Raw genomic sequence first — 27468 nt, 5'->3', positions numbered from 1 at the left:
CCCTCGCACTACATGTTTCGGCATAATAATGCCATCTTCAGGTGCTTACTTATCCACGTCAAACCAGTTCATTGCATGCCATGTTCACACATTAAAATAACTAAAATATGTATCTATCATATACATTGTCAAACGTTAAAAATATTAAAATTGTTCAGGATACCACATCGCTACGTCGCCCCTCACTACGTCAGTCACGCCCATTCTCCTTTGTTGGAGCACTCCTTCATTATCTTGTGTGTTGTGCTTTTGTTGTGTCGTGCTCCTGCGACTGCGTGTGTTATACTGTTGGGCTTCCTGGGTATGTACACATTTGTTCCACCAATCCTGCCAATGTTGTGAGTACCTCTCAAACTCAATTTTTTGAGTTTCCAACAGCTGCCCCATTATATTCTTTTAACTGCTTTCACATAATCAGACTGTAGATAATTTTAAGTCACTGTTAAGTTTAGGGAGCAGTTGAAAGCCACATGGAGCAATATGCAGTAAGTATGAAAATTGGAATGTTTATGGGTTACTGAGTTTAGCTAGAACTTGCTGCACAAGCTGGGCTGAGTGAGCAGGTTCACTGCTATGGTGAATATGCCGCTCATTGGATTTCCATCTTTGTGGCTGTGTTTAATGCACTGTCACGGAGATGCCTCGACAGATGTTAATGGAAATTTTTGTAGATATATTAACACAGGGCGGTTAAAATTCTCATTCATGATTTTTTAATCACATGCATGAACTTAAATTTCTTATGCTGTTTATGCTGAAATAAGTTAATCCGATTTCTGTGCTGTTATACAAAGTCACTTAAACCCTGAAGATGGATGGAGCATGTTCCTCCGAAATGTCCGTATCCACCTATATGGCTACCTGATATCACAACCCAATATAAAATTTGTTTCCAGTACTTTCCTTTGATAACGTTTTCAAACATTGCCGCAAGGAAGGCAGTTAACTACCGCTATCTAGCGTATAATATTGAAACCACCTCAAACGTATGTCGCGGAGGTGGACAGTCGATTACCACAGATCGACAAATGAACTTAGATTCTGATATAATCGATAAGTTTGTCGACAACTGGTTGTGCAATATCGATCTGTGCAGATGACTCTGGGATCGTGCGCGTGTATGTACTCTTACATTCATCTTGGTTGTTGCCTCAACCGAAGGGAAGCTTAGGTGGCGTAGACTGTTGTGAGGAGGTCCTGCGGACTGGCGGTATGGCGTGGTGATCCTTGGCTGGATCTGGGCTATAGGGCGTGTGCCTTCCTAGCATGCCCAATTAGTAGCTGGTTGCCCTTCTTTGTTATCACGTTTCCCCCTCTTTTCTCTCTACGCCCTCGCTGTTGTACGTTATCGACATGAGTGCAGTGCTCCGTCTTACAACAAAAAATATATAGGACAGCCTTCTGCTTCTCCCCGTGAGTTCACAAATTCAGTGCGAAGAACACTATTGTTATGTTTGAAATCTTAACACTATGGTACAGACGTACATGACGTTCTTCATCGTTTTGGGTATACTATTTAATACGTAAAGTTATTTTTGGAGTGAGTCTAGTGAATTGTTTCTGTGTAGCCGAAGAACAGAAAATAAATCCAACTAATGAATTGATTTAAAAGGTGTGCGAAGCATTATTTTTTATGATAAAATCGGTGTTGTAGCATTTCAAATATAATGAACCGTTTCAGTTACTCCAAGATAACAATGAGCTGATCGATGTTTGCTGCTTCATGCAACCCTGATGAATGGGGATGAAATTCTACCCTCTGTGGTTAGTAGTTCCCGGATAACATAGCAGTGAAAAGGTATATTAGGATACAGTATGCAATACACTGTGAAGAGATTAGGAACTAAAAGTGAATAATATTTTCTTAAAACTTTTGTGTACCAACGAGCCTATAAGCAGTGTCTTACGATGCGTGATAATCTAGTCAAAACTAGTAGGGTGTTCGGAATTGTATTTGCGTTCCTGGTTGCTGTGAAATTCGTGAGAAAATAGCAGTTAACATTCTTACGCAGCTGCTTCGAATGAACAGAGCCTGAAATATTTCCCACATTGCGTAGTTGCTGGCTACGGTTGTTAGTCCAGCTCTACCTCAGTTCTCCCTAGCTCTATGATAAGCTTGTCGGTCAGTGTTTGTGTGCAACGAACCATTTCACGTAAACGGAGATATCAAGTTCGACGGGTCAATCAGTGAACACTATGAGATTGTCAAATGGAAAGGATATGAAATTACTCCGAGTTGAGGCATTCTATAAATAAATATTACATATAAACGCACGTTATAATACAGAGCGTGTTTGGTGCGCGTAATCGTACGTTGTGTTCATTGTGTTTAAAATTTATTTCCTTATAATAACGGGTGTAAAACAGGCATTCAAAGTGTCGTCCTGCACAGCATTAATGTTCTGCTTCTCAAGCCCGTTCGGTCGCCGAGACCGGAGCCAATTTGAGGCACCGGCATCGGCGACCGATACGACGGGGACTGGAGACGCACCCACAGCGGTCATCATGGTAGAAAGTGCAACGACCAACAGTGGTGACACAAAGGGCGACGAATCTGCCCAAGAAAGTGTGGGGGCGGATGGACGGAAAGAAGTTCGGTGGAAGAAAGGAAAAAAGAACAGTCAGCCTATCTCCGATAGTAGCAGGAACTGTGATGACGTAAGCACAAGTTCAAATAGTAGTTCAAATAACTCTAGAAGCAATAGTTGCAACAAAGACAATGTTACTAGTGCTCCATCAGCAGCAGCTACCGTGACTTTAGTAGTGAACAACACAGAACCAGACGTGATTCCCGAAACACATCGCTCCTATCAAAGCAACAACAGTAAGAACACAAATCACCATAACAGCCAATTATCTATTAGTGGTTCTACGTCTAGTGCATCAGACAACACGTCGACAATGGCACCACCATCATCATCAACGTCATCGGCATCATCTACACGCCAGAGTTCGGTGGAATCATCGTCTAGCAGCAGTAGCAGTAATTGTGACAGTAGCTCTGCTTCATCGGACAGTGTTATACCCTCACCCGTGTCTCCGACGGTAGTGACCACAATAGCACCAGTGCAACAAACAACTTTACCAACTTCTCTACTGCACACTACTTCATTACCAATATATCTCGGTAGTGGAGGGACATTATCCACTCTCGGTCCAGGTCCCAGGTTCAAAACTTTACTTGAAGGCGATATTCAAGTGTGTTACTTGAACCATACACGCACCGTCGTCAGTAAAATTCTGAGTTCCAAGTTCCTGAGGCGGTGGGAATCTCATCACATCTACCTCAACGATTCCTGTATCTCCTCTAAAACAGTAAGTTTTTCTGAGTTTCTGTTACAAAACTTCACGTTGGGCATAACAATGTCGACTTGCAAGAGAACGAGTATCTGTACCAAGCGCAGGTTTGCTCTCATCAGTAGTACCACTACATAAAAGCATTGTTACTTTGTTAACACTGCATTCTATTTGGATTAGAAGCGGCCAGGCAAAACAGACTCTTTGGCTTATGACGGGTTTCAGAGTTGGAAAATTATGACATATTTAGTCTTAATATTTTTTTTTGTAATTATTTTATCGATTATAGTTTCTCTTTAATTCGCTTAGTGGGGGTGGAGTCCAACTTGGTCAACTCGGCATGGAGGCCGCTGATTAGCCTATTGTAGCCTGCCCCGGGTGATTATGATGATGGAGAATTTGGTGGAATGAAGATTGGCAGGGAAACCGAAGTACTAGGAGAAAACCCGCCCCAACGCCACTTTGTCCACCACAAATCCCACTTGACCAAAACCGGGATCGAACCCGGGCCGCCGCGGTGGGAAGGCAGCGACTAACCGCTTGAGCCATGGCGTGGCTTCGATTATAGTTGGCCATTAGATATCAGTTCTGTGGAATGGCAGGCTTAGTGACCCTGTTCAGGATCTTAAGGACTTTCGGGGTTTACTTAGTTATCGTTTGCTAAGTAAATTTTTGTTACTTGGTCATTTCAGAGAATGACAACAAGGAAACGGTATAAAAATTTAAGTCTCGCCAGCACCACTCTTTCCAGACAAGCAGAAACTCCAGAACTTGTCACGTGAATCTGAAGTTAATAGTAGCAGTAACTGTACATATGCGAAAAGTAACCACACACCTAATTCATAATTAAAATTGTAACTTTTTTTTCTGGATCTGACACCTTTATCACTCCCAATGACATTGATAACCAAATTATCGTCCTAAATTTTCCCAATGAAATTTGTTTTCAAATGTGATCGTTACTAGGAATTTTGTCTGCCGTAATTTTGACGTAACACAAGGGAGGAGGCTACTTGGAATACCTAGATGTAGACAGGATTGTAGTAGCGATGAAAATGGCAACAATAGGTGATCTGTCATTAGTTGATCCTATAGATTATGTTTTTTTAAACAACAAATACGTATGTCTGAGTAATATATACCTGTAATGCAGAATCTAGGATAGAAGTGCAATTTGTGTTAACAGAAGGTCTTGCAATTATTTAATTGTACTTCTAGGAGCGAATCTAAAAGTTTCTTTTAAAAGGTCATGTCTGAAATTTGTTCACTAGTTCATCATATGTTATCTGATCGATATTTCGTGATTCTGTGGCATACACGCATGATTATATTTGGGATCACTGAAGGTAAATATCCATGCAGTGAATGGTTTACCGATTTATTCACGGACAGATCTCGAATTAGCATCGATTTGATGATGATATTTCCGCATCTAACACAAATGTTTGTACATTTTCAAAGAAAATCTCAGTTTTTACACCTTTCATTCATTCGGCGCATGAACGTATAATGCATGGGTGTGTCGTACACGTTCTTTTGTTTTCTGTCTTCATAATTTCCACAAGTTGCGTAGTTGGTTGGGGCACTATGCTACAAAGCGGAAGGTCGCGGGATCGAATCCCGATGAGGTAATTGGATTTCTTTTTTAAATTACCGAATCCTTCCAGCAGCACTATGGCCCTGGGGTCGACTCAGCCTTTAACCGAAATAAGTACCAGGAATATTCTTGGAATGTTCTTGAGCGTAAGTGGCGGCCGGCGCGTAGGGCTGACAACCTTACCGCCATCTATGAGGCGATTGTCTATAAAATGTGGGAACCTCAACATCTCACAACCCTATGGGCCTCCACGGCCCGTTACAGGGATACCTTTACTTTACTTCTACTGAATTTCGATGACATTGAAAATTTAAGTCCTGCAAAGAAAGTTGAGGAAATTTAATATCGGTTCATTTCTGTCACTAGAATACATACTTTGTATGAGATTTAAGTGAAGCTTTATCAGATGCTTTAAAACGTTCGTCACACTAAAATTGGTACATGACATTCGTACACACCCTGTTATCTGTAACTTTTGTTTGAATCAATTTTCGTAAACTAAATACGAAAAAAAATATTGGCTTTATTTAATATAACACTTCTACTGCTGTGTCTCACATCAACAACACAATTGCAGTATGGTTCTAAAACTGCAGGATTGTATCCGCAGTAAATGTACGTCATGGACAGTTTGGGATGCAAAATTGTTGAATACCTGGACGTTTTAAAATTAAAATTATCATGAGACTATTTCCATGCTTGGAACAGATTTTCCTTGTGGACCCTGTATGTAGGCAAACTCATTTTGACTAGATGAAACGGCTCAGATTTGAAAGAAGTCTTCCCAGTTGTTTTTAACTTCATTTCCAGGTAATGAACACAATTTACATAAAAATGGTCCCGTGGGAGTTAGTGCTGTTTCATAACGGTTTCTCATTCTGCTTCATGGTGCGATCCTCTTCAACAGTAAAGCTGCATTATGAAAGAATAATGGACAATTAGAGGACTCGCGGCCCCTGTCCACAGAGCACCCACCCAGATCAGCCGTTTGAAAAACGAATATATATATAATCCAGGATGAGAAAACGTAAAAAAAAAGTAAAGTACCAGACCATGAAGGCCCATAGGGTTGTGAGACGTTGAGGGTCCCACATTATCTAGACAATCGGCTCACAGATGGCGGTAAGGTTGTCAGCCTTACACGCCGGACGCGCTTTACTCCCCAGGAAAATTATTTAATTAATTCCTGGTACTCATTTCTGTTAGAGGCTGAGTAAACCCCACGGCCTAGCGGCCTCCGTAGTCTAGGGCTAACGTTCCCACCTCATGACTCAAGGTACGCGTGTTCAAACCCGGCGGATGTCTTGGAATTTTTAAGGGCGGAAAAATTCAAGGAACAAGTCCTCCGGGAGGGACTTTAAGCCGTGGGTCCCGTGTCGTATATTTACGGCACGTAAAAGAACCTCATGTCTCTAGGAGACCTCTGAGCTAAATTTGGCAAAAAAAAGTTTCCCACCCAAAGTAGTTTCCAATGCCTCCGGTAGATGGGGAAGTATTAGGTACCACTGCCAGAGGAGGGGGGACCTCTCTGACAGAAAGGGACCAACTATTAGATACCACTGCCAGTAGAAGGTTGGAACCTCGCTGGCAGAAAGGGGCTAATAGCGAGCACCAGTACCGGTAGGGTATGGAGACAGAGAAATTAGAAAAGGGGGACGTACAATGGACCAATAACTGGTCTAAGTGCATGGGGAAACCCACCCCCTCTATACTCAATACTCAAACCCCAGGGCCTAGTGCGGCTGGAATGACCTCATCGGGACTTGAACCCGCGACCTGCCGGCTTGTAGCATAGCCCCTCATCCAGGATGAAAGTGGATTAAATTATCTTTTATCGTTATTAAACTGTATGAATTACGTCCACCGGCATATGTACGTGATATTTGATATGATGATAATTGGGTTCAGGAATATCAAATAGGCGTGATAAAACAGTTTCGTGAAGATAAAGAAGTGTACGGATCGATTGATTCTTCGTTTATTCATCGGGTGTTTTGCTGGATGATCACATCAGCGAGGATGCGATAGATGGACATGTAGCACGTATGAGGAGATGAGAAATACAGTCTTAGTAAAATAGATGTAAATCGGAAGGTGATATTAAAAATGATGTGGTAGAGAATATATCAGCATAGTAACGGATTCCATAACATGTGGGACATTTCATGACAAATTTCTCTGTTCGTATAAATGCAGCGTAGCATAAAGTTGGTAGAATGGAACTGGGAAGCTTAAATAGGAGAACCGTTGCAGTGTGTTTGGAGAAACGATCCTAATTCGGCTGGAGAAACTCCACGGGATACTTATTCTCGTTTTGGATTCGAATAACATGCCACCCGAATACAAAGTGGCATCCGTCGATTATAATACCGTAATATTTGTCGAATGGAGCTTTCGCTGTTTCGCAGGCTCGGATCACCTCTCCAGATTACGTGAATAATATTTGATATTAGCGAAAATGAAGGAGCGGCAGAGTAAACAGTAAGAGAACCGGAAGTGGCCTTGCAACGATTGCGCCACCCCACACCCTGCTTCCGTTTATGCTCAGCACATACCTACGCGTGCAGGTGGAACATATGCGCAGACTCCGGAGTAACACGGTATTCGACGTCCTCTGATGCACCATTATCGAACTAAATGTTTAACTGTTCACAGCGGCCAGGAGGATCAGGATACAATGAATCAGATAGGCTACTTAATTCTTAGTCCTAATTTCTAAATTTCATCACCGGGTTCTTTCTGTCCTAAGTGTGGGATTTTTATACACATGATTACACTGTTCTCATGTACAGGCAATGCTATTATGGGCATTATAGCAGGATTCTGAGATGCCGCGCCAGGACAGTATGTCTGAATCATATCCATTTTGAAGTTACCGTGATTTTCCTCCCTACATTATTCAAGATTCTCAATTTACAAAGCTTCTCACGCCTAACGTCATACAAATTTCGTTGCAAAAGCCCGGTATAATTTCCAGTACGCCTTTGACATAGATGAAAATAACAGAATTCAATATAACATCGGCTGCTTTGGTTTTGAGTAACAAGTTTCACTTTACAACCTTAATAGTGTACGTTCTGTTGTGTGTTATAAACAAGGTATATAAAGGTACATATAAGGTATGCAATGTACACAACAATATTCTGTATTTTAAAAACTTTTTAACTTTCATGTTTTAATCTTTGTTTCTAATTATAACTTTTATATCTTTAATTTCGCCTCAACAACAATGATGGAAATGTAACAATTAAGGAAAACGTGTGGTAATGAGATAAGTCTATCAATATGACGCGCCAGAATTGAACACATATCAGAAAATAACGGCCAGAATAGAACAAGCACAAAATACCAGACAAAAATAAAAACACGAACTGAAAGAACACGCGTAATTTCTTCGTACAGGCGTGCACTTGGAAATACAAGGAGCAACGAAAGTATACGCGTGAGAATTTAACCTTCAACCGCCGGCTTCTTGAAATGGTGGTAAGCTTGAGCTGGCCGGAGTTTATTTAAATGCCCGCTGCTGGTTCGTGTTTAAATGCACGTTCCTATTAGGGCACTTAAGGCGTCGTGTAGGACTGCGCTACGGAATACAAGACACTGCGAAAAAGAGCGTGTGGAACACGACGTATCGCAGAAGAGCACGCGTGATGAAAGAAGGGGCCGCAGAGGAACGAATCTGGAATATGAGACCGCTAAAGAACATGGGTGAGAATACAGCGCTCCCCAAAATAACGTATTACATATGACGCGCTGAGAAAGCACACTGGAGAGAACATGATGCGCCACTAAATAACACGAGTGGTAATTCGACGCGCCGCGAAAGAACACGAGTGAGAATATGACACGGCCCGAAAGAACACGAGTGGTAATTCGACGCGCCGCGAAAGAACACGAGTGAGAATATGACGCACCCCGGAAGAACACGAGTGGGAAATCGACGCGCCCCGAAAGAATACGAGTGGGAATTCGACGCGCCGCGTAAGCACACGAGTGGGAATTCTACGCGCCCCGAAAGAACACGAGTGGGAATTTGACACGCCGCGAAAGCACACTGGAGAGAACACGATGCGCCACGAAAGAACACGAATGGGAATTCTACGCGCCCCGAAAGCACAGTGTGAGAATAGAACGCTCCCCGAAAGAACATGGGTGAGCATACGATAGCCGCCAAAGCTTCGCGCCCGAAAGCACACGTGTGAGAATACGACGCCCTGCGAAAACCACGAGTGAGATACGACACGCCGCCAAAGAATGAGCTTTTCAGTACGAGGGTCCGTGTAGGAATATGATTGATAATAAAAGGTGCCGCGAAAAACCATTCATGATAATAGAGGCCGCCTCTAAAATCATGGGTAGGGTCACAACATGCCGCGAAAGAATTCGCACCGGAATGCATTTGCACTAGTGCAAAAACATGCATGGGCACCAAGTGTGTGTCTGCTGTCTACGTCCGTAATCTGCAAACAGTATGGAGATGTGCCGTACAGGCTTAGGAATTCTAAGATAGCGTGGTAGGCGTATCTTATGGACTAAGTGCCGTTTTGCCTCATAGTACCAAACACAAATTGGTGGTTCCTTGCTCTTTGAAGGAAGATTAGACCTACCCCCAGATCACAGATATTATCCAACAATAGGATAAAATAACCTGACAAAACTTAACAGTATCGAATCATGAGAACTGAGTCACCATGAATTTGCTCAGTAATTCGGAGTCCTTACTCCTTCGATTCTTCTGGAGAGCAGAGCAGCATTTGAACATATTTCTTCGGTGTTTCGCTCTTTAGCGAATGTCGTGATGTAGCGGTTAGCATTTTACATCATATTATTGTGATAATCCTTTTCAAATCTCGGTTAGAGCCTATCTTTCTCTACTAAATATTTTCATGATTTCCTTAGTCCTTCTAGGCATATATAATAGTACATTAAAATAGGCACTGCACTTCCCTCTGAGTCTCTTTCATTTTGTTCATAATATTTTGGCATTTCGATTAACGCCACACAATGTCGACAGTCGGTTGTTCTACAGCGATGTCAAAGCAAACAAAGCCATTCTTCATGTGCTGAAGCACAATCCCCGTGAAACGGTTTTTATTGCATCCGGTGTATGACTTCTTCATTCCAATATTTTAAGTCGTAAATATATTTTTGAAATCGTGTTTTGAATTATTCATGAATCCAGAAGGCTTACCAAACAAACATCGTTCAAGTCAAGAACATAAATTTATTTCGCGTACGATTATCAGGTTGTTTAGAGAATTACTTTAAAACAATAATGGATTTGGTCAAGGAATTCCAGTATTCGTTGATTTTAAAGCAAAATAAATGCCTCGAATTTATTTTATGCTCCTAGCATTCAGAATTCCCTGATACTACTACTACGGTGCGGCTCCCCTCCTTTTGCCTACTTTCTGATTTTGTATAATGAAGCTGATCTAGAAGGTGTCGTCTACTCATGTAGTCATGACACGAACACTTCTGGATGTTTTATATTTCTTCGCTTTATTGGAGATGAAGTGAAAATGCACTGAGCATGCAGTTTTGATACTTTAGGTTGCACAACATCCTGCGCCTGCAACAAACATTCTTCCTTACTTTAACGAAAGGATTCTCTTTCAGGTAGAACACGTGATAAATGGACACATTTTTATTTGTGCTCAGAGATCAGATTGTATAGCTGTAATTGTATAATGCAACGACATTCTGTTAATATTCTTTGCTTCTGACTACAGATCCAGAGGTCCGGGTTCGATTTCCGGCACTACCAGATTTTCTGAGAAGTAGTGGGTCTGGAACGGGGTCCACTCAGCCTCGTGAGGATAATTGAGGAGTTATTTCAAGGAAATAGCGGCTCCGGTCTAGAAAAATAAAATTAACGGCTGTGGATTTCCGTTGCGCTGATCACGCGACACCCTCTGTTCGCTAAAGCTGGCACTAACTTCACCGACAAGCGGCGGACGCTCGGTCGGTATAGTTCGCTTGCGGACCAAAAGCACGGAGTTTGTTTTTTGTTTTGGTAAAAACGTGGTGCAAGTGTAATGTCATTACTAACATCTTCCAAATCGTTACCTTCTAATCATTGGTGGAAATATTTCCATAAAATAGATGCAGAAAGTTGAATTGAAGAAGATTTAGCAGTATTTTATTTGAATTTAGTCCAGAACAATGAATGTATATTCATATACGTACGCCCCCTCCCCCCGAATAGTGACACATCAGCATGAACGCTGGTCTGCTTGCATACAACAGGTTGCTGTACCCTGATACCGTAGTTTAATTATACACACAGAAAGAGTTAGCAAATTAATATAGCAGTCATGCGCACCATAGTCATGATAAACTCAATATGACGAATGATTCATAATGATAACAAAACACGATTCCTAAAACCGTAACAAATATAGTTACTTAAATTTGTAAGGGCATGCGGTAACATAGTTGTTGTGGCACTATGTTACAAACCAGAAGGTCGCGTGTTCTAGTCCCGTTGATTTTTTCAATTGACCTAATCCTTCCAGCCGCACTCTGATCCCGGGGTCGACTCAGCCTCTAACAGAAATTAGTACCAGGAATCTTCTGGGTTAAAGGGCGGCCAGCAGGTAAGGCTGACAACCTTACCGCCATCTGAGAGCCGATTATCTAGAAAATGTGGGAGCCTCGACGTCTTAACAGCCGTACGGCTCTCCACGGCCTGTTACAGGGATAGTTTTGTTGAAATTTGTACAGGTTAAATTCGCCTACTTAAAAATCTCTTTCTGCCTTCAAGAAGAGACTATTTATTGGGGAGTGTAAATAAAGTCATAATAAACCTAATGGGCTAAGTATGAGGTTAATGAAAGAGGTACGTTTGGGTTGGTGTTTACCACTTGCCTGTAAATTTTTGTTATTTCAGTAGTAGAGGAGAGAGTGCTGTAGTTTTCTGTTCTGTGTTATGTGAATGAGTTCTATCTCCCGCCTAATTATGTAATTATGTAGGTCACATGTTCCTCCGAAACGTCGGACGACTTCCAACAGAACACACGATGTTATATCCCAGAAGACTGGCCCTTTTATAATCACCGCTACGAGAACCTCTAATGCTCTATAAATGTGAGGTTGTTCCCCTGCCAAATACCACGCCATAGGAATGCATAGAGGAGGGGCAGTAGTCAGCATCTCACGCTGGTTGCTTGGGACGTGAGACTGAATGAGCTTCACAGCCGATCTGGACGTGGTGATCCCACCCCTGCTGAAATCGGATCCCACTCCTCTGTCATACAGGCAGTCACTTACAGGCGGCTGTAGCTTGAAATTGCTTAACATCCTAATCGTGTATGGTGTATAACTGAACTGTACCTTTTAGTGTCTCTTTCGTGCTACTGAGTCGACTAGAATGCGCATCGTTCGAAAAATATTGCCACATAAGAAACACTATTATTAGTTTCACGCTGTGTTTACAGCCTGATAATAAGCTGTGCCGCCTCAGTAGAGTGAGGTTATTTCGGGAGCCTCTCCTCTGTACAGTCAGTAACATAAGACATGTCACTTTGTGACAGGTATTCAATGCAAAAATAGCACGTTACTGCATTACAATATTCGCTCCAAATACCTCCCAGAAATAGACTGCACGTTATAGTTGCGTACACATTTAGGTATTCTGTTAGAAGCTAGGCTTAAAATATCGTTATTTGTTGAAATTGATATATTTTCTTCTCTGTTGGGGAAAAAATAAAATAAATGTTTAATAAAATTATTCCTGTATTTTTTTATATATTTATAAACTTCTGCAGTGATTTATTTTTAAAATTTTACGTTTCCTAACTAGAGTACATATTATTTGGCACGGGGGGAGTAAATCACATTTGGACAAATAAGATAGTAAAACAATACCGGTGTTTGTCCTCGTGCATTTGCTTGTTCATTGTTCGACCATATTTAAAATTTCGGTTAGAAGAGGAACATTCAGAAGGACCGAAACATAACACAATGAATAGCAGGCGCTGTCCCTGAGAAGTCTTTACACAGTCCTTAATACAAAATTCTTAAAGTTGAAAGGAGTAACTCCTTTAGGGTTTGTGACTCTAGACGGGTTTTGGATTTGATGATTGGATTTATTGACCATGCACTCAACTCGGAACTACCAGTAATACAGCCCTACCTCTGATCTACACATTCACAGATCACCATTACACACACACACACTAGTGTTTTCACTCTTCACTAGTAGTATCCTGGCAACGGATTTATAACAGTCTCACTGCCACTGCAGCGCACATGAAGTCTTTTCACAGCCTAGTTCATTTCTTGCCATATATTCTGAGTCATTCGACTTCCGTCTCCTTAGACTCCCTTAATTCCAATTCTAGCCGGCCTCAGATCGGCCCCAACATAACCACCGTTTCGTAACAATTCCTCTGTTGTTATAGAGGTGTGTTTACATCGCCGTTGCATAGAAACGGCAGTTTTTCGATTGTTGCTTGCGTATTTGTTGCCGCGTTGATGTGTTTACCGAGTCTAATAATGAACGTCTCCTCTGGTTCCACGATTCCGGCTTTTGGGTGTCATATCACAAAATATGTATACACATAAACACATACACAGTCTGAAAGTGCACATAAATAGGAAGGAAATAATTCAGATCGTCAATAAGATATGCGCAGAAATATTTAATGAACCACTGGAAAATGGAAAAATAGAAAGATAACGAATGAAGAAAGGAAGAAGGAGAGAAATTAAACTGAAAATCAGTGTTGCTCAATGACAGAATATGCACGAATTTCTGGTTTCTGTTTTGTATCATGAAACATGGGACGTGTTCTGTGTAATCATTTTCATCAGGAAAAACATGTGTTAAACATGGACGTGCATGTTAAAATAGTAAAATAGTAAGGTCCATTGTGACTCAGTTGTACGATGTGCGAATGTATGTAAGGTATACATACATATATATATGCACATAGGACATACTACGTGACAATACGTGGTATGCATAAAATGTGCGTGTCTATGGAGACTAAGTTGGACAAGTTAGTGTTATAATTTCAGATTTTTTATACAATCGCATAGAATGGCTGCATGTTCTTCCATTTCTCGAAACCTCATCTCCTGTGGAAGTGTTGGATATTGGTCCCCACGTACAGACACTCTTAAGAACTTTGGCGTAATATCACACTACGACCGCAGATAAGCGGCTTCCTGCATGACGTCCTGTGAATATAGTGTCCGTTGAAATCCAGAGGAGATTTTCACGGCAGAAAATCCAGGATAGGCAGTTGCTTCATTAAGCTATTAGTTCAAGTAGTGACATTGGCTACGACTATTCTTACAAATAAATTACTAATTTAATTGTAAGATTTGAGGTTCCTCCGAAACGTCGGCCAAAACGAAGAATACACGGTGCCTAAACCCAGAAGACAACTTTCTTCATTTACTAATTTAATTGTTTTCATTCCTAAGCTCACATTTAAGCTACATTTTGTTTTTGAACACAGGAGTAATAGTATTTGTCAGTGTTCCATCGCAAGAGGAAACCTCTTTTGACTTACGGGTCGAATAACAACTGCAATGCTTTTTAAATCTTCAAAACACGTCAAGGAATTGCTTCATGCGGACATACGTAAGCTGAACAATATCTGATTTCCATTAAAAACTCTGAGAAACATGTATTAAATTTTATCGACATGTTAGACAATTCGCTTAATATATTTGTGTATATAACATTGCCGAAGAAACAAATGTCTTGCAGTGTTTGGACTCTGGGTTTTTGAGCCGAGAGTTTTGTCATAAATAATTCTCTTTAAAAGAGGGGTATATATCCGTTCGTCCTGTTTCTGTCTGCTGTGCTCGTAGACTACCAGCCAGGTTCACTGCACTTTCAAAATACGATCAGATGAACTTCCCAGCTATGAAATATTGAACAGCTTCAATTCCATTTTTTTAAGGACAGATGTTCATATTACGTGCTATTTTATTAAACTGCCAGGCGCTTAGTTTTAGCAGATTAAAATTCTGTTTCATAGCTGAGAAAGCAGAGTGTCTGTGCTCAGTTTGTAAGAGTCTCCGTGCCCCGAATATTACATTAAAGTTAGGCCGTAATAATAAATTAATTCGAAGATTGCCGGTTATTTATATATTGGATCTTGGGTTAATGTGTTATGAAAGTGAATAGCGTAATTACTGCATGTATGAAAACAACACGAAGAATGACTAATATTATGGAGAGGCGAAGGTAAAAAAAAGACAAAAGTATCCTTGTAACAGGCCGTGGAGGCCCATAGGGTTGCGAGATGTTGAGGTTCCCACAATTTCTAGACAATAGGCTCACAGATGGCGGTAAGGTTATCAGCCTTACGCACCGGCTGACATTTACCCCGAAGAATATTCCTGGTAATTATTTCTGTTAGAGGCTGAGTCGACCCCAGGACCATAGTACGGATGGAAGATTAGGTCAATTGATAGAATCCACCTCATCGGGATTCGATCCCACGACCTTCCGGATTGTAGCATAGTGGCTCAACCAACTACGCTACTGCGTGCCCAATATTATGGAGAGACAATGTCTGCTTTATTTTCTCAAGCCTTACGTAACATATGAATGTGTAGTTTGCTAAGTGACTTTGCATGTGTTAATGACGACATATGCTAGTTCATATTCTGTAGCAAATTAATGCTCTTAAAATAGAACAATATCAAAATCATGAACGCACGGCATAAGGTGCACACTATCTAAAGCTGTCTATATGCAGGAATCGAAGGATCAGATTCCTCTTGCATCGTTGAAGTCGAACGCGTTTTATCCCCCTTCGCTTTCTTGTAACGGTAGATATGATTGGCTGATAAGGAGCTTTGTCCGGACATAGAAATTATCATTGAGTCGGAATAGTCCAGAGGACCTTATCTGTGAGAGAGCAACAGAAATAGAATTTTTATTACATTCCTTACAGACCTAATATGCTGGCAGTATTTTAGCTCACGAATTTTCATATGAGCCAAATAATAAGTTTAAGAAACTGACTGGAATATCGGTGAAGGAAGCGACCATGGTATTGTCGCGTGTTTCCTAGGCAACGCGACAAGAAATTACGTGGGCTTCGGATTTGGACGAATATTTTTTTGACGATCATTCTTTACACTCACAAATATAATTGTTCGTACTTATTAAGTCTTCGGACGTTTCTTCTTCCGTGTTACACACTCTCCTACCGCTAATCTCGGTGACGTGTCTTGTGCTCTTCTCAGAGCTCAACTTTCCTTAGCTCTCGTCGGATACGAACTAGCTGGTCTAGTCCAAGTCCAAGTCACATTGCGACTGACAACACTCTTGTCGGTGTTGGATTGTTATATTCTGCACTCGGACTGAAGAGGGAACACCTTCGCCCTCTGCTGTACAACGAATGTCTTGTTGCCGCGGGAATATATTTTAGTGCCTCAAACAATTCGTTGCTAGCCTCTTCATAACGGTGGAAACGCCACTGTTAGACTTTCATTTCCGGGTCAACGATTGCTAGTCGTTGACCAGTGATGGACTTCTTATCGTCCGACCTTCCCGGCGGCACGTCACAATATAATTCGAGCGACTGATGGTATCCATGAAAAGCCGCAGTCAGAATGCCCCGTCTCCGGGTCTACATTTGAGTCCGGAACTTCTCGAACACGAACAGGATCGCTACCCACTCGACTGTGACCTTCGTTAAGATGGTGATGATGATTATGAAAATGAGGATAATAATAACAAATATAGTAATACTGATAATAAATATTACAGGTCGCACGATTTTAATAACTTTCTTAACTTATAATTATAGTCTGTTTTGATTGTGGTTTTACGAATCTTGCCTTCAGTTACTTGCCTCTCTTCAAAATATCTAGGTGATAAAAGTCTCAGTTCCTCTGCGATGTTCTTTTACTGCTATCCCGCGTGTACTGTGCAAGCTGAAAGCGGTGTTATAGTTTTCTACCGCTATCGATACTCGTACAGTGAAGCTGAGTGTATCCTCAAATGAACAGTAGACGAGTTTTTCTCATCACTTGCCTCACCCTCTCTTTGTTGGGGGGATTGCAAATATTCCCACATAAGTACTGCGTAGAATTCTGGTCTTACAGTTATATTCTTTTAGATTTTAATTATGTAATTCGGCAGTACTGCTTTGGAATTCAAATTCGGGACTTTTCGGGCAGTGCTGCTGATATGATTTTACGAAAGAGCAGCCACTTCGTTCAGAACCGAAGGAATCCTCTCGTTGCTTGCAGCTGAGGCATGAACACCAAAGCACTTAAAAGATTCCTCACAGTAGAATATCCTGAAGAGGTACCGATTCACCAAATTAAACGGCGTCACATCCCAGAAGAGTGTAATCTTGACCAAAATACTTGTTTTCTCGATTGTAACAATGTGTGAGGCTTCATGTTATGATCGTCTTCGCGGAATTGCAATGAGGCATTGATGTTTGAACATCCACCCTTTTAGTAGCAGCTATCCATCCTCCTGCAGCTTTAATGAATTTCCTCAGTAAAGTTGACATTCATCGCCCACTCCTGAAATTCCTGGAAAGAAATTATAGTCTATGACCTAGTACCAGCATCATATGTCTTGTCAAACAAAGATCCGCTTACACAAAGAGTAACAAGTCTTAAAGAAATACCATGGAACCGGACATGTTTAACCACTAGTAGGAATATGATTATGGGAATAACTCGTTAGAAGCAGAATATTGACCTACCTATTAATTGAACTTAATGTAATATTTTGGGAGTTCCTGGTGTGAGTCTCGGCTCCAAGAGTGGCTGTTGTAACTGATGGTTTTCACTGTTGGTCTCAGTTCTTTCCGACTGGAATAGTATCTCAAAATAGGCCACGACCACTTCGTGTCACATCCTTTTGCACTGTATCATTAACATTTGACGCTACACGACTTTTCATTTTATAACCGAAGTTAAATACGAGTAAACCAACAATCAAAATCCATCAACATCTCTTCTCTTATAGAGGCACATTAGCAATGCAATTATATGTTACTGACACACGGACTCGATAGCCAAGAGAAACATTTACAGAACATCATCTATGCTTCACCTAAAAAAACTCCGTGGCTTTAGTCCACAAGCGAAATACTCGTATACCGATCAGCGACCGCCGCTTGTCGGCGAAGTTAGTGCCAGCTTTAGCGGATAGAGGGTGTCGCGTGGTCAGGGCAACGAATCCTCACGGCCGTTAATTTCGGTTTTCTAGACCGGAGTCGCTACTTTTCCATTCAAGTAAGTTTCTCAATTATCTTCATGTGGTTGAGTGGACCCCGTTCCAGACCCTCTACTTCTCAGAAAACCTGGTAGCGCTGGGAATCGAACCCGGAACCTCTGGTTCTGTAGTCATGAACTCTGACCACTAGACCACAGAGGCGGTCATTTATGCTTTACCTATCCCTTAAAATATTACCCCACTTTTATTCAAAAGTCTTGTGTCGCACTTTAGAGCAGGCACTCTGGAAAAGCGCAGATAAGAAATCTCTTTGTGCAGATATTAATTACCACTTCAATCACTGTTACTACAGTGTGCACATATTAATTACCATTTCTATCACTGTTACTACAGCGACCGCACGATTTGCCTCCTTGTGGCGCATTCTCACACGCCAGATCCCACTCGGGACGTGTTTTGGTTCTTTTTTCTTTGACATCTCATGATGGAAGACACTTCAGATAGGCTTAAGGCCCTGATAAGAATCCCGTCTTATGATGGAAGAAACGTCACGATAGTCTGAAGCTCCTGAAAAGAATTCCATCGAAAAGATTCAGTATCTCAATTCTGAGACGGAACAGGCATGGGCTGGAGGTGAGGAATGGCTGAATAGACTGTTCTGAAACTAGGCGCAGATAAATTCAGTTCATTAACATGACTCTTAGAGTCAGTTATGAGAATACATTGGCACGAAAAGAGAGATTATATTAAACATTCTGTAAGTATCAAGAGCAAAGATGATTTTCATGCAGTAAAACCTAGTAGCCGGTCCACGGTAGCCGAGCGGTCTAAGGTATGCGCTGTCTTCGCTCTCTCGGAAGCCGGGATCATGGGTTCGAATCCAACTCAGGGCATGGATGTTTAGTGTGTGTGCGTGCGAGCGATTTTCTATGTTTGTGTACAGGTAGAGGCCTTGCGACGAGCTGATCACCCGCCCAAGGAGTGCTACCGAATATCTAAGATCTAGTAAATCGAAGTGAAACGGAGAGTTTCATGGAGGTAGGCCAAGCCCCAAATTGGGGCTGTAGCGCGAAAGTAAAAAAAGAAACTAGTAGGGGTAGAAACGAAGCTGGTTGACTGAAGCGATACCACTTCTGACTTGAGTTTGGGAGGTGCCTGATTGGAAAGTCGACCGGGACAAGGACTTGAGATTTCTCAGACAATTCAGGGACATTCTGGGATAGTTAATTAAATTGGACTATCACCGCTTCCTTTCCCATTGTTTTTCAGCTCATTAAACACTACCGCTCTGTTATTCGACACTGTGTTATTTGAGTTACTGGCAGCGTCATTAGATAAACTAATAACGGGTTACATTAAAATAAACGAAAAATTTATCCATTGTATATATAAATGCCCGACTTTTCGTGCAATGCTGAATACTGAGACATTTAACCATACAAATATAGAACTATAATTTAGACGTTATTGTTTTGTGTTGCTGGAACATACTTCGAAAATATTTGAAAGCAAATATCTGGATAAAAGAAATTAAATAAAAATAACTGAAGAAAATTACTTACTGATTGCTTTAATTTTGTATATAGGTTTACTATCCATCATAAATTGGTGGGCTAATTAAACGAAATAGGTCAATATGGGTTATATATGTGATGCATAGGGCATATGAAATTAAAGTAATATATAGAATTTTGTTGGGGAAATCACATGGCAACAAGCAACTTAAATCAAACATGGGTTGATGAATATATTAATTTGAATCTTAAGGAATAGAAAGAACCGAGAAAGTATAGCGACTAGCTACAGGCTGGACAACAGAAGGGTCGGAGTTCGAGTCCTGGTAGGATAAAGAATTTTCTTCTTTTCATCTAGCCTCCTGTCCAATGGGTACCGGGGTCTTTTTTCCCCGGGAGTAAAGCGACCGGAGCGCGAAGCTGACCACCCACCTGCAATCAAGAAAACGTGGATCTATACATCCACTTCCCGGAGAAGTTCATGGAGGTAGGCCTAGGCCCACTGGGGCTGTAGTGCCAAGGAAAAAACATACATCCGCTTCCTCATAGGCTTTCGTGGCATAGTGTTCAATTAGTTAAGCACAAGGACAATTTTACCTTTCCCTAAAGGGATAGAATGTGTCGAAGCGGATTTAAATTGACTGACCTACAGTAATCCGATGTGTGAATTTTATTGTTTAGTATCGCACATTCATTTTCCTGTATATCCGAATTATATTTAAAAGTAAATTACATTTTAAGTAGTTAATGTATTGGTCATTATTTTTCCAGGATGCTGCTCATGTAATATAAATGAAGTTTTCAGTCGTAACTTGTAGCTGACTGTGCCTTCACTCTTAGACAAATGTCATCAGTTATTTCAAAATATGACACAGGATGAAACCTTCAGGTGATTCAAACTATAAATATCACACAACACCTTTACTTACACTCAGATAACAAGCCAAGGTCATTTTGTTACCACAGGCACATTAATTCACGGCAACAATTATTTCTGGTGGAGACGTAATTTATTACCTCGCCAGAATAAGACCGTGGATAATTTCGCACATTTATTAACCTTCATGACGCACGGCATGGGTAGACTGAGGTGGAGATTGTTTTCAATGTCCGAGCCATTTCCACGGCCATGCCCTCCAAAATCATTCTAAAGCTCAGTATATTGAACTGTAAAAAAGCAGGTTTGATATACGTGTATGTTTACGCTTACAGAGGACATAGTTACTCTCACTGTCTGACAGATGGCAGTAATCCTCAAGCGTCTACGACGTATCTTTCGATAACTCGCATATTCACGTTTTTCCCTTCTGGTATACGTACTGCATACAACAAAGCAATGTGATGATGAAAATATCGACCTCGAGAGTTACAGGTATTGAGCTCTCCTGAATATGGAAAAAGTGGTTATTGGAATGCTGTCTGTACGTACGGCGCTAGTTTTTTTTTTCTATAGATGTGAGAGCTCCTGTGTGCGCTTGCTTGCGCTCACAAAGAACTTGGACCTCAGAAACGCTCAAATGACTAAGTACTAGCACTCTTAATCTTTCTTTTTGTTTTTATTTGAGCGATATTCGACGCAAAGGAGAGGGAGGAAAGAAAGGGAGATAAATGATAATAGGGTGGACAGAATAAAAGCGATGTTACAGGAATACAGCAGAAATTAGGAAAGGGAATTGCGGTACGAAATTTAATATAAAACAAATTAAGAGATTTCCCATCAAATTTTCAACGTACGTTAGTCTAGTACAAAGGCATATTTGAGCATCAGGATAACAAAATGGAAATATTTAAGAAGAATTGGTTCTGCATGCTTGATAGATCAGTCAGTAAAGTGAAGGGCTGGACAGCCGGAGTTCAGGTTCCCGGCTGAGACGGAATTATTGTCTGCCATGAAGTCAGAACGTCTTGGTGGCCCAGAAGGCTTCCAAATCTACTGGTGCCAGCTATATTTACGCCTATAATTTTCGTATTTCATTTTTTTGTATGAAAATACAGGATTTTATTTCATCCTGAATTAAGTGTCTCTTTCTACTAATGGAACTGTACGCCGAACACAAGGACGACACTTCTTTTTTCACGTGTTCTTAATTGTAAACTGTTAAATGATTTGCATTTTAAGAAAATTTGGACCGAAACAGTCGGATGTCAGGGTAGAATACTATCACGATTTAGGGGTCACTATAGATAGGGTTTGGATTGGCGAATGGATTTATTGACCACTTGTACACATCACCCGGAAGTACTAGCAGCACTATCGCTAATCTCCACACTTTACAAATTACCCCAGCACCCGCTAAGTGATCTTCAAACTGCACTTTCTCCAACAGCCGTTCCCTGGTAATGGCTTCTAACAATGTAAATTCTTCAGCTACCCGTGCTCAGGTCTTCTTGTCGCAGCCATCCGTGCGGAACTCTTAGCAACTATCAACTGAATTACAGCGCCATCTCGGCCTTCCTTGAAGAGCTCAACTCTCAATTTAACTGGTTGCCGCAGTTCTCTTCTTTTTAACCGCGTTGCATTGATCGAATAGAACACACCGTTTCCAACTATAACTCTGTGGTTGTAGAGGCTTGTTTAATGATACATTGCTTAGAAACGTGTTGGATAACCGCGTTGTTCTGTTGTTGCGTGCGTGTATATTGCGGACATTACCTATCAATGGCCGTTGTCTATAGAGTCACCGCTTAGCAACGGATCTGTATGCCACAATACTAAATATATGTTCTGATTTAATTTGAGATAATTTCCATGCAAAGTGCCCGAGCATGCTAGTTATTTTTGAAACTGCCAAGACCGTGACTAAGACTGGGGGATTTTTAATGGGACTGCACAGCAATGCTGGATCAGGTGCCGCATTTAAATCTGTCAGATAGAACAGGCGCTGTACCAATGCAGATGTTGGATATGAATTCATGTTCTGTAACTGAGCGCTTTTAATGAAATGTTATTTGGATGACGTGGACAAGGCGCATGTCAGTCATGATCGCTTTGAATTGGAATATTGTTTTGTTATTATGCTCCACTTGCTGCACAGAACTGCATTTGTAATTACAGTGCAATGTACACTCAGTATGTTGTCATGTTCATTCGTTTCATTAATATATCTACCCGTCTAGGAGCCAAGTTAGCTGAAACAACAGTTACCTAGAGAAAATTATTTATTTCATATAATGTATACCCCTAATTAATGAAACCCGTAATAGTCGCTTCATTTCTTCATTCACAACATGTTTCGATCATACACGGCCATCATCAGGTGTCTGCTACTACGCTGAACTGCAGTACATAATTTCATGTGACTTATAATGCGATGCTCCTTAATTAAAAAATTAAAAATTAAAATAGGTCAACCTTAACTTTTTTCCTTGGCACTACAGCCCCAGTGGGCCTAGGCCTACCCCCATGAACTTCTCCGTTCACTTCGGTTTTTCTAGATCTTACACATTCAGTAGGACTCCTTGGGAGAGTGATCAGCTCGTCGCAAGGCCTCTACCTGTATACAAACACAGAAAAACGCACACACGCAAACTAAACATCCATGCCCTGAGTGGGATTCGAACCCACGATCCCGGTTTCCAAACGAGCGAAGACAGTACGTGCCTTAGACTGCTCCAAACTTAATTAAATTTAGTTAAAACCAGTTAAATCACCTTCTTTTGTGGCTATCGTCTATTCATCCAAGTGATTTGTTTGCGCAACCTTTCTTGCGGCCTGGGTTTATTCGTGTTATTGTGTAGTTCACGGATATTGGTGTGGCGTTGTTTTCCCTTATACGAAACATGTTGTGAATGAAGAAATAAAGTGATTATAACGGGGTGCATTAGTGACATATTTTGTATGAAACAGATGATATATTGATGCAACAGGATTCTTAAATACAATACTATAGAAAAATTATATAATGAAGAACTTCACCATTTGTACTGATCACCTGTAGTATTTCGTTAATTAAATATAGGAAAATAAATTTGGCAAGGTATGTAGCAGGCATAGGGGAAGTGAGAAATACAAACATTATTTCTGCATTTGAAAGGAAAAGACCCAAGGGTACATGGAAAGATAGTATAAAATAAATCTTAGACAAAGGAGTTGTTAAGGCATGAATTAAAATAACTAAGGACAGGGCTCGTTGGCGGGCTATTTTGAACATAGACGAACCTCTCATTTCTTTAAAAGCAATGGGTTTCGGAGTAATTACGAACTTATCAAAGACGACCCTGGTTCCGTGGAATTGTCTGTGGAAGTTGAAAGGTTAAAAGTTAAATTCACATTGGAGAATCGGTCGTTTTATATGTAATTCTAGGACTGTCTCTGCGTTTGTACAGCATTCCATAGGCCTAGGCTTCTGTGGCGCCACTTTTGTGGCCCATCTTAATGAAACATGGGTTTAAATGGAACTGTTTCCACATAGCCACACTACTGATCAGTGGTTCGTCAAGACGCACCACAAATGCCCATCGACAAGGAGCATATGATTGAGTACCAAGGAAGTGGCGTCGCGTCACTTCTAGCGCAACCTTGTACCCGGTGTGACCCACGAGGGCATAAGTGTAGACGACTTAGTAACCTCAGGACTTTACATATCCAAGTTTTAATGGCGTAACCAGTAGGGGATGACAGAGGGGACACACAGTGGGGAAATAACGTAGCCTGTCTAATGTCATGATCTTCCCACAATTCTTCCCCATAATTTCTAACGGATTTTATTGAACTGGTTTTTTGTTATTGATCCAGTATAAAATATACTTCATGTTTCTGAAGAAGCTCTTCATGGTTCAAGAACTAATACAAGACATGCAGTGTACCATACATTTTATTTCGTACCTAATTAAGATCTGAAACTATTATTAGACTTACTTTTGTATTTGGCATGCATTTCTCTAAACATAGGGACACTCATATGACTTCGTGGAGGAGAGTCCTCATTGAAAACTGATGGTCGCGTAACTGGCCAAGACATTCCCCACATATACCATGCTAACGAGAAGCCACTACTGGATCCTGTCCCGAGCCACTAGAACCCAGTCCACACCCTTCCTCCCTGTGTCTTTAAGATACATTTTAATATTGTCTGCCCATCTACGTATAGGTGTCCCAGGTGGTATCTTTAATTGAATATGCAGTACAATCTATATTGTTAATGAGCTTGGTCAGCAGTAGAATTTGTCCTATGTTGAAGTAAGATAGTGTTTGTTATGGCCATGTCAACACAACACTGTTTCGAGCGGGTAGAGATTGCTGTCTAGGACGATATGTCTCGGCAAATGTGTGAAATCTTCATGTCCGGTCTTTAGTTACAGTTATTCAATTATATCAACTGTGTTTTACACTATATCTACTGTATACTATATTATTAACCATAATTAGTTGGTTCTTTATCTGTTGGCCAGCACTGTATTTATATTGATAAAGTTGTGTGTACTGAATGCTTTTTATGAATGTGCAGCACCGCACATAACAGGATGAAGCAAAATATGAATACTATGTATTGAGTTGATTAGTTTCATGAACAGCATATTTATTTCTGCAATAAATGAATATCAGGAGCCGTGGTGGCGCAGTCGGTATAGCGACTGGCTATTGGCTGAACGACTGAGGGGTCGGAGTTCGAGTCCCGGTAGGGTCAAGAATTTTCACTTCTCTAATCGTCCAGACCGGCTCTGGGGTTCACCCAACCTCCTATACAATGGGTACAGGGTGCTCTTTCCCGGGAGTAAAGCGGCCGGGGCGTGAAGCTGACCACTCACCTCCAGCTTGTGCCGAGATCAAGAAAATGTGGATTTTATAATTTACTGTATTTTATAGTGTAACAGTTATCAAGTATCCAGCTTTGCTATCACAGTGAAATTGCATTCCAATAGTGTATGAATATAGTAATCATGTATTTTGCCTGATGGTGGCTTTAAAAGCCGAAATATGTAGCTAAGGTAATTTTAACCTTGACCGTTATATTATTGTGTTAGACGAACGCCAATAAAGAATTGAAAATGTGGATCTATACGTTCACTCCCCCATACGTCTTCATGGCGTAGTGCTTAATTAGTTAAGCACAGGACAACTTGACCTTTTATAAATGAATATCAGGACCACTGAAGGATCAAAAATCTTTATCCCGGACATGGCATGCCCATCGCTTTCCACGTAATATCGGTGTCACTGCAGTTACTCATGGATGGAAAACATAGTTGCGTCGTTACGTTACGTCCTTGTTATCAGTAATGTGGATCCGGTCATATCGAAGTAGAAATACCCAGGTGTTCCTGACTTTACCTTCTTCCGCCACCATTTAGATCTTCTGATATCCCGGACCAAAAATTCTTCCGACTTGTTTTGTTATACGTTTTTTCCTTCAGAGAATTGTCAGCAGTGTTTTTTATTAATTTATTTAAACAAGTGCATTGTTAATTTTTTATTGAGGACATTATTTTAGCTCAAAACATAGAGAAATGTAAAACGATGCTCTTAAAATAAAGAATACAGAATATTCATATTAATATTATCTAAAAATAAATAACAGTAGATTAAGAATGACAGAAACTTACATTAAAGAAAAATGATGAAATTGTAATTAATCTAACGGTATCCAGTTTGGAACTATTTCAATAAATTGCGACTCCGGTCTAGAAAACCTAAATTAACGACCGTGGGGATTCGTAGCGCTGACCACGCAACACTATCGTACCACGCATTCGTATCTGCAGCAGGTTTTCAATGCTTTTGGCCCTCTATCCGCTAAAGTTGGCACTAACTTCGCCGACAAGCGGCGGTCGCTCTGTCGGTATAGTTCGCTTGCGGACTAAAACCACGGAGTTCTTTTTTAATTTTCTTATCGAGTCTTTAGAGATTTTCCTCATTCTCTTTATTCCTCGTATGGAGTTCGGTTCTTCTCTCCCTTTGTATACCGGTAATTTTCAAACTGAACCATATCGCACCGACTGAATCGTAAGACGTACAGTTTAGTGTATTTTCTCGTATGAACGGAAATCCAGAGTTCTGTGATCACGCTGCAGTCAGACTTTGTATATAATTTGGGGGACTTCTAACGCCAATCATATTACTTCAGTCAGAGAGGAAACAGACATGGAGACAATTTGGCTGGAAAGCGAGGAAAGCGGCACCGATGCTCGTACCATCTATTGTTTCTGACGTTACCACCATATCCTGTTTGTTGTGTAGTGAAGATAAGTATAGTTTGTATAATGAGGCTAGTCGATGCATCCTATTCAGCCTGCGATAGTGGAAACTGTGACGTCGGGCTCTCTTTGTGAAGTAATAAAACACTCTTCTGTTTCATTCGACTTGTATTTACGTAGGCTGCACCTCATTGTGAAGTAACGATGGGGTGAAAGACCACACAAAGACGTCAGTTGTGACATTGCCTTGTAAACAATTTTGTTGTTTAATATGCGGCCAACAAATGATTGTCCCTGGCCGGTGAGGTTCTGTTCTGTTCTGTTGGTACGCGCCTGCGACAGCTGCGACCCGGATGCGGAAAGGAAGGCCCTGTGGAGTCACACAGTGGCTTTGCTGCCATTCGCAGAGCTTGCTACAGAATGGTTCGCCTTTTGGTTACGTCCGCAGACTTTACTTCCTTCGTTGTTTCTCCCTGTGAATACCAACAGCGAACTGTTCGAGCAGAGTTAGTCTGCGTAGCGCCGTGCCATAGCTCAAGCGGTTAGTCGCTGGCTTCCCACCGCGGCGGCCCGGGTTCGATCCCGGGTCTGGTCAAGTGAGATTTGTGGTGGACAAAGTGGCGCTGGGGCAGGTTTTCTTCCTGCCAATCTTCATTCCACCAATTGCTCCACAATCACCCTCACCTATCATCTGGGGCTGGTATAATAGACCAGAAGTGGCCGCAAAACAAGGGACTTAGTCCCACCCCACT

The 27468-nt window shown here is 41.1% G+C and overlaps 1 protein-coding gene across 2 annotated transcripts in view; it reads left to right on the top strand.

Moving 5' to 3' along the window:
- The first annotated feature begins 1117 nt into the window (after positions 1 to 1117).
- The window catches only part of LOC111875455 (C-Maf-inducing protein), a 267590-nt gene continuing 241239 nt past the window's right edge, over positions 1118 to 27468 (top strand). For both annotated transcript variants that reach the window (XM_023871719.2, XM_023871717.2), the window contains exon 1: positions 1118 to 3315. In XM_023871719.2, the coding sequence (XP_023727487.1) occupies positions 2398 to 3315 (918 nt within the window). In that variant the 5' untranslated portion in view covers positions 1118 to 2397. The remainder of the gene's footprint in view (positions 3316 to 27468) is intronic.

The sequence above is a fragment of the Cryptotermes secundus genome, unplaced genomic scaffold (assembly GCF_002891405.2).
Source record: "Cryptotermes secundus unplaced genomic scaffold, Csec_1.0 scaffold304, whole genome shotgun sequence".
Lineage (NCBI taxonomy): Eukaryota > Metazoa > Arthropoda > Insecta > Blattodea > Kalotermitidae > Cryptotermes > Cryptotermes secundus.
Note: the sequence above shows the minus strand (reverse complement) of the source record. Positions and strands in the feature narration are given on the sequence as shown.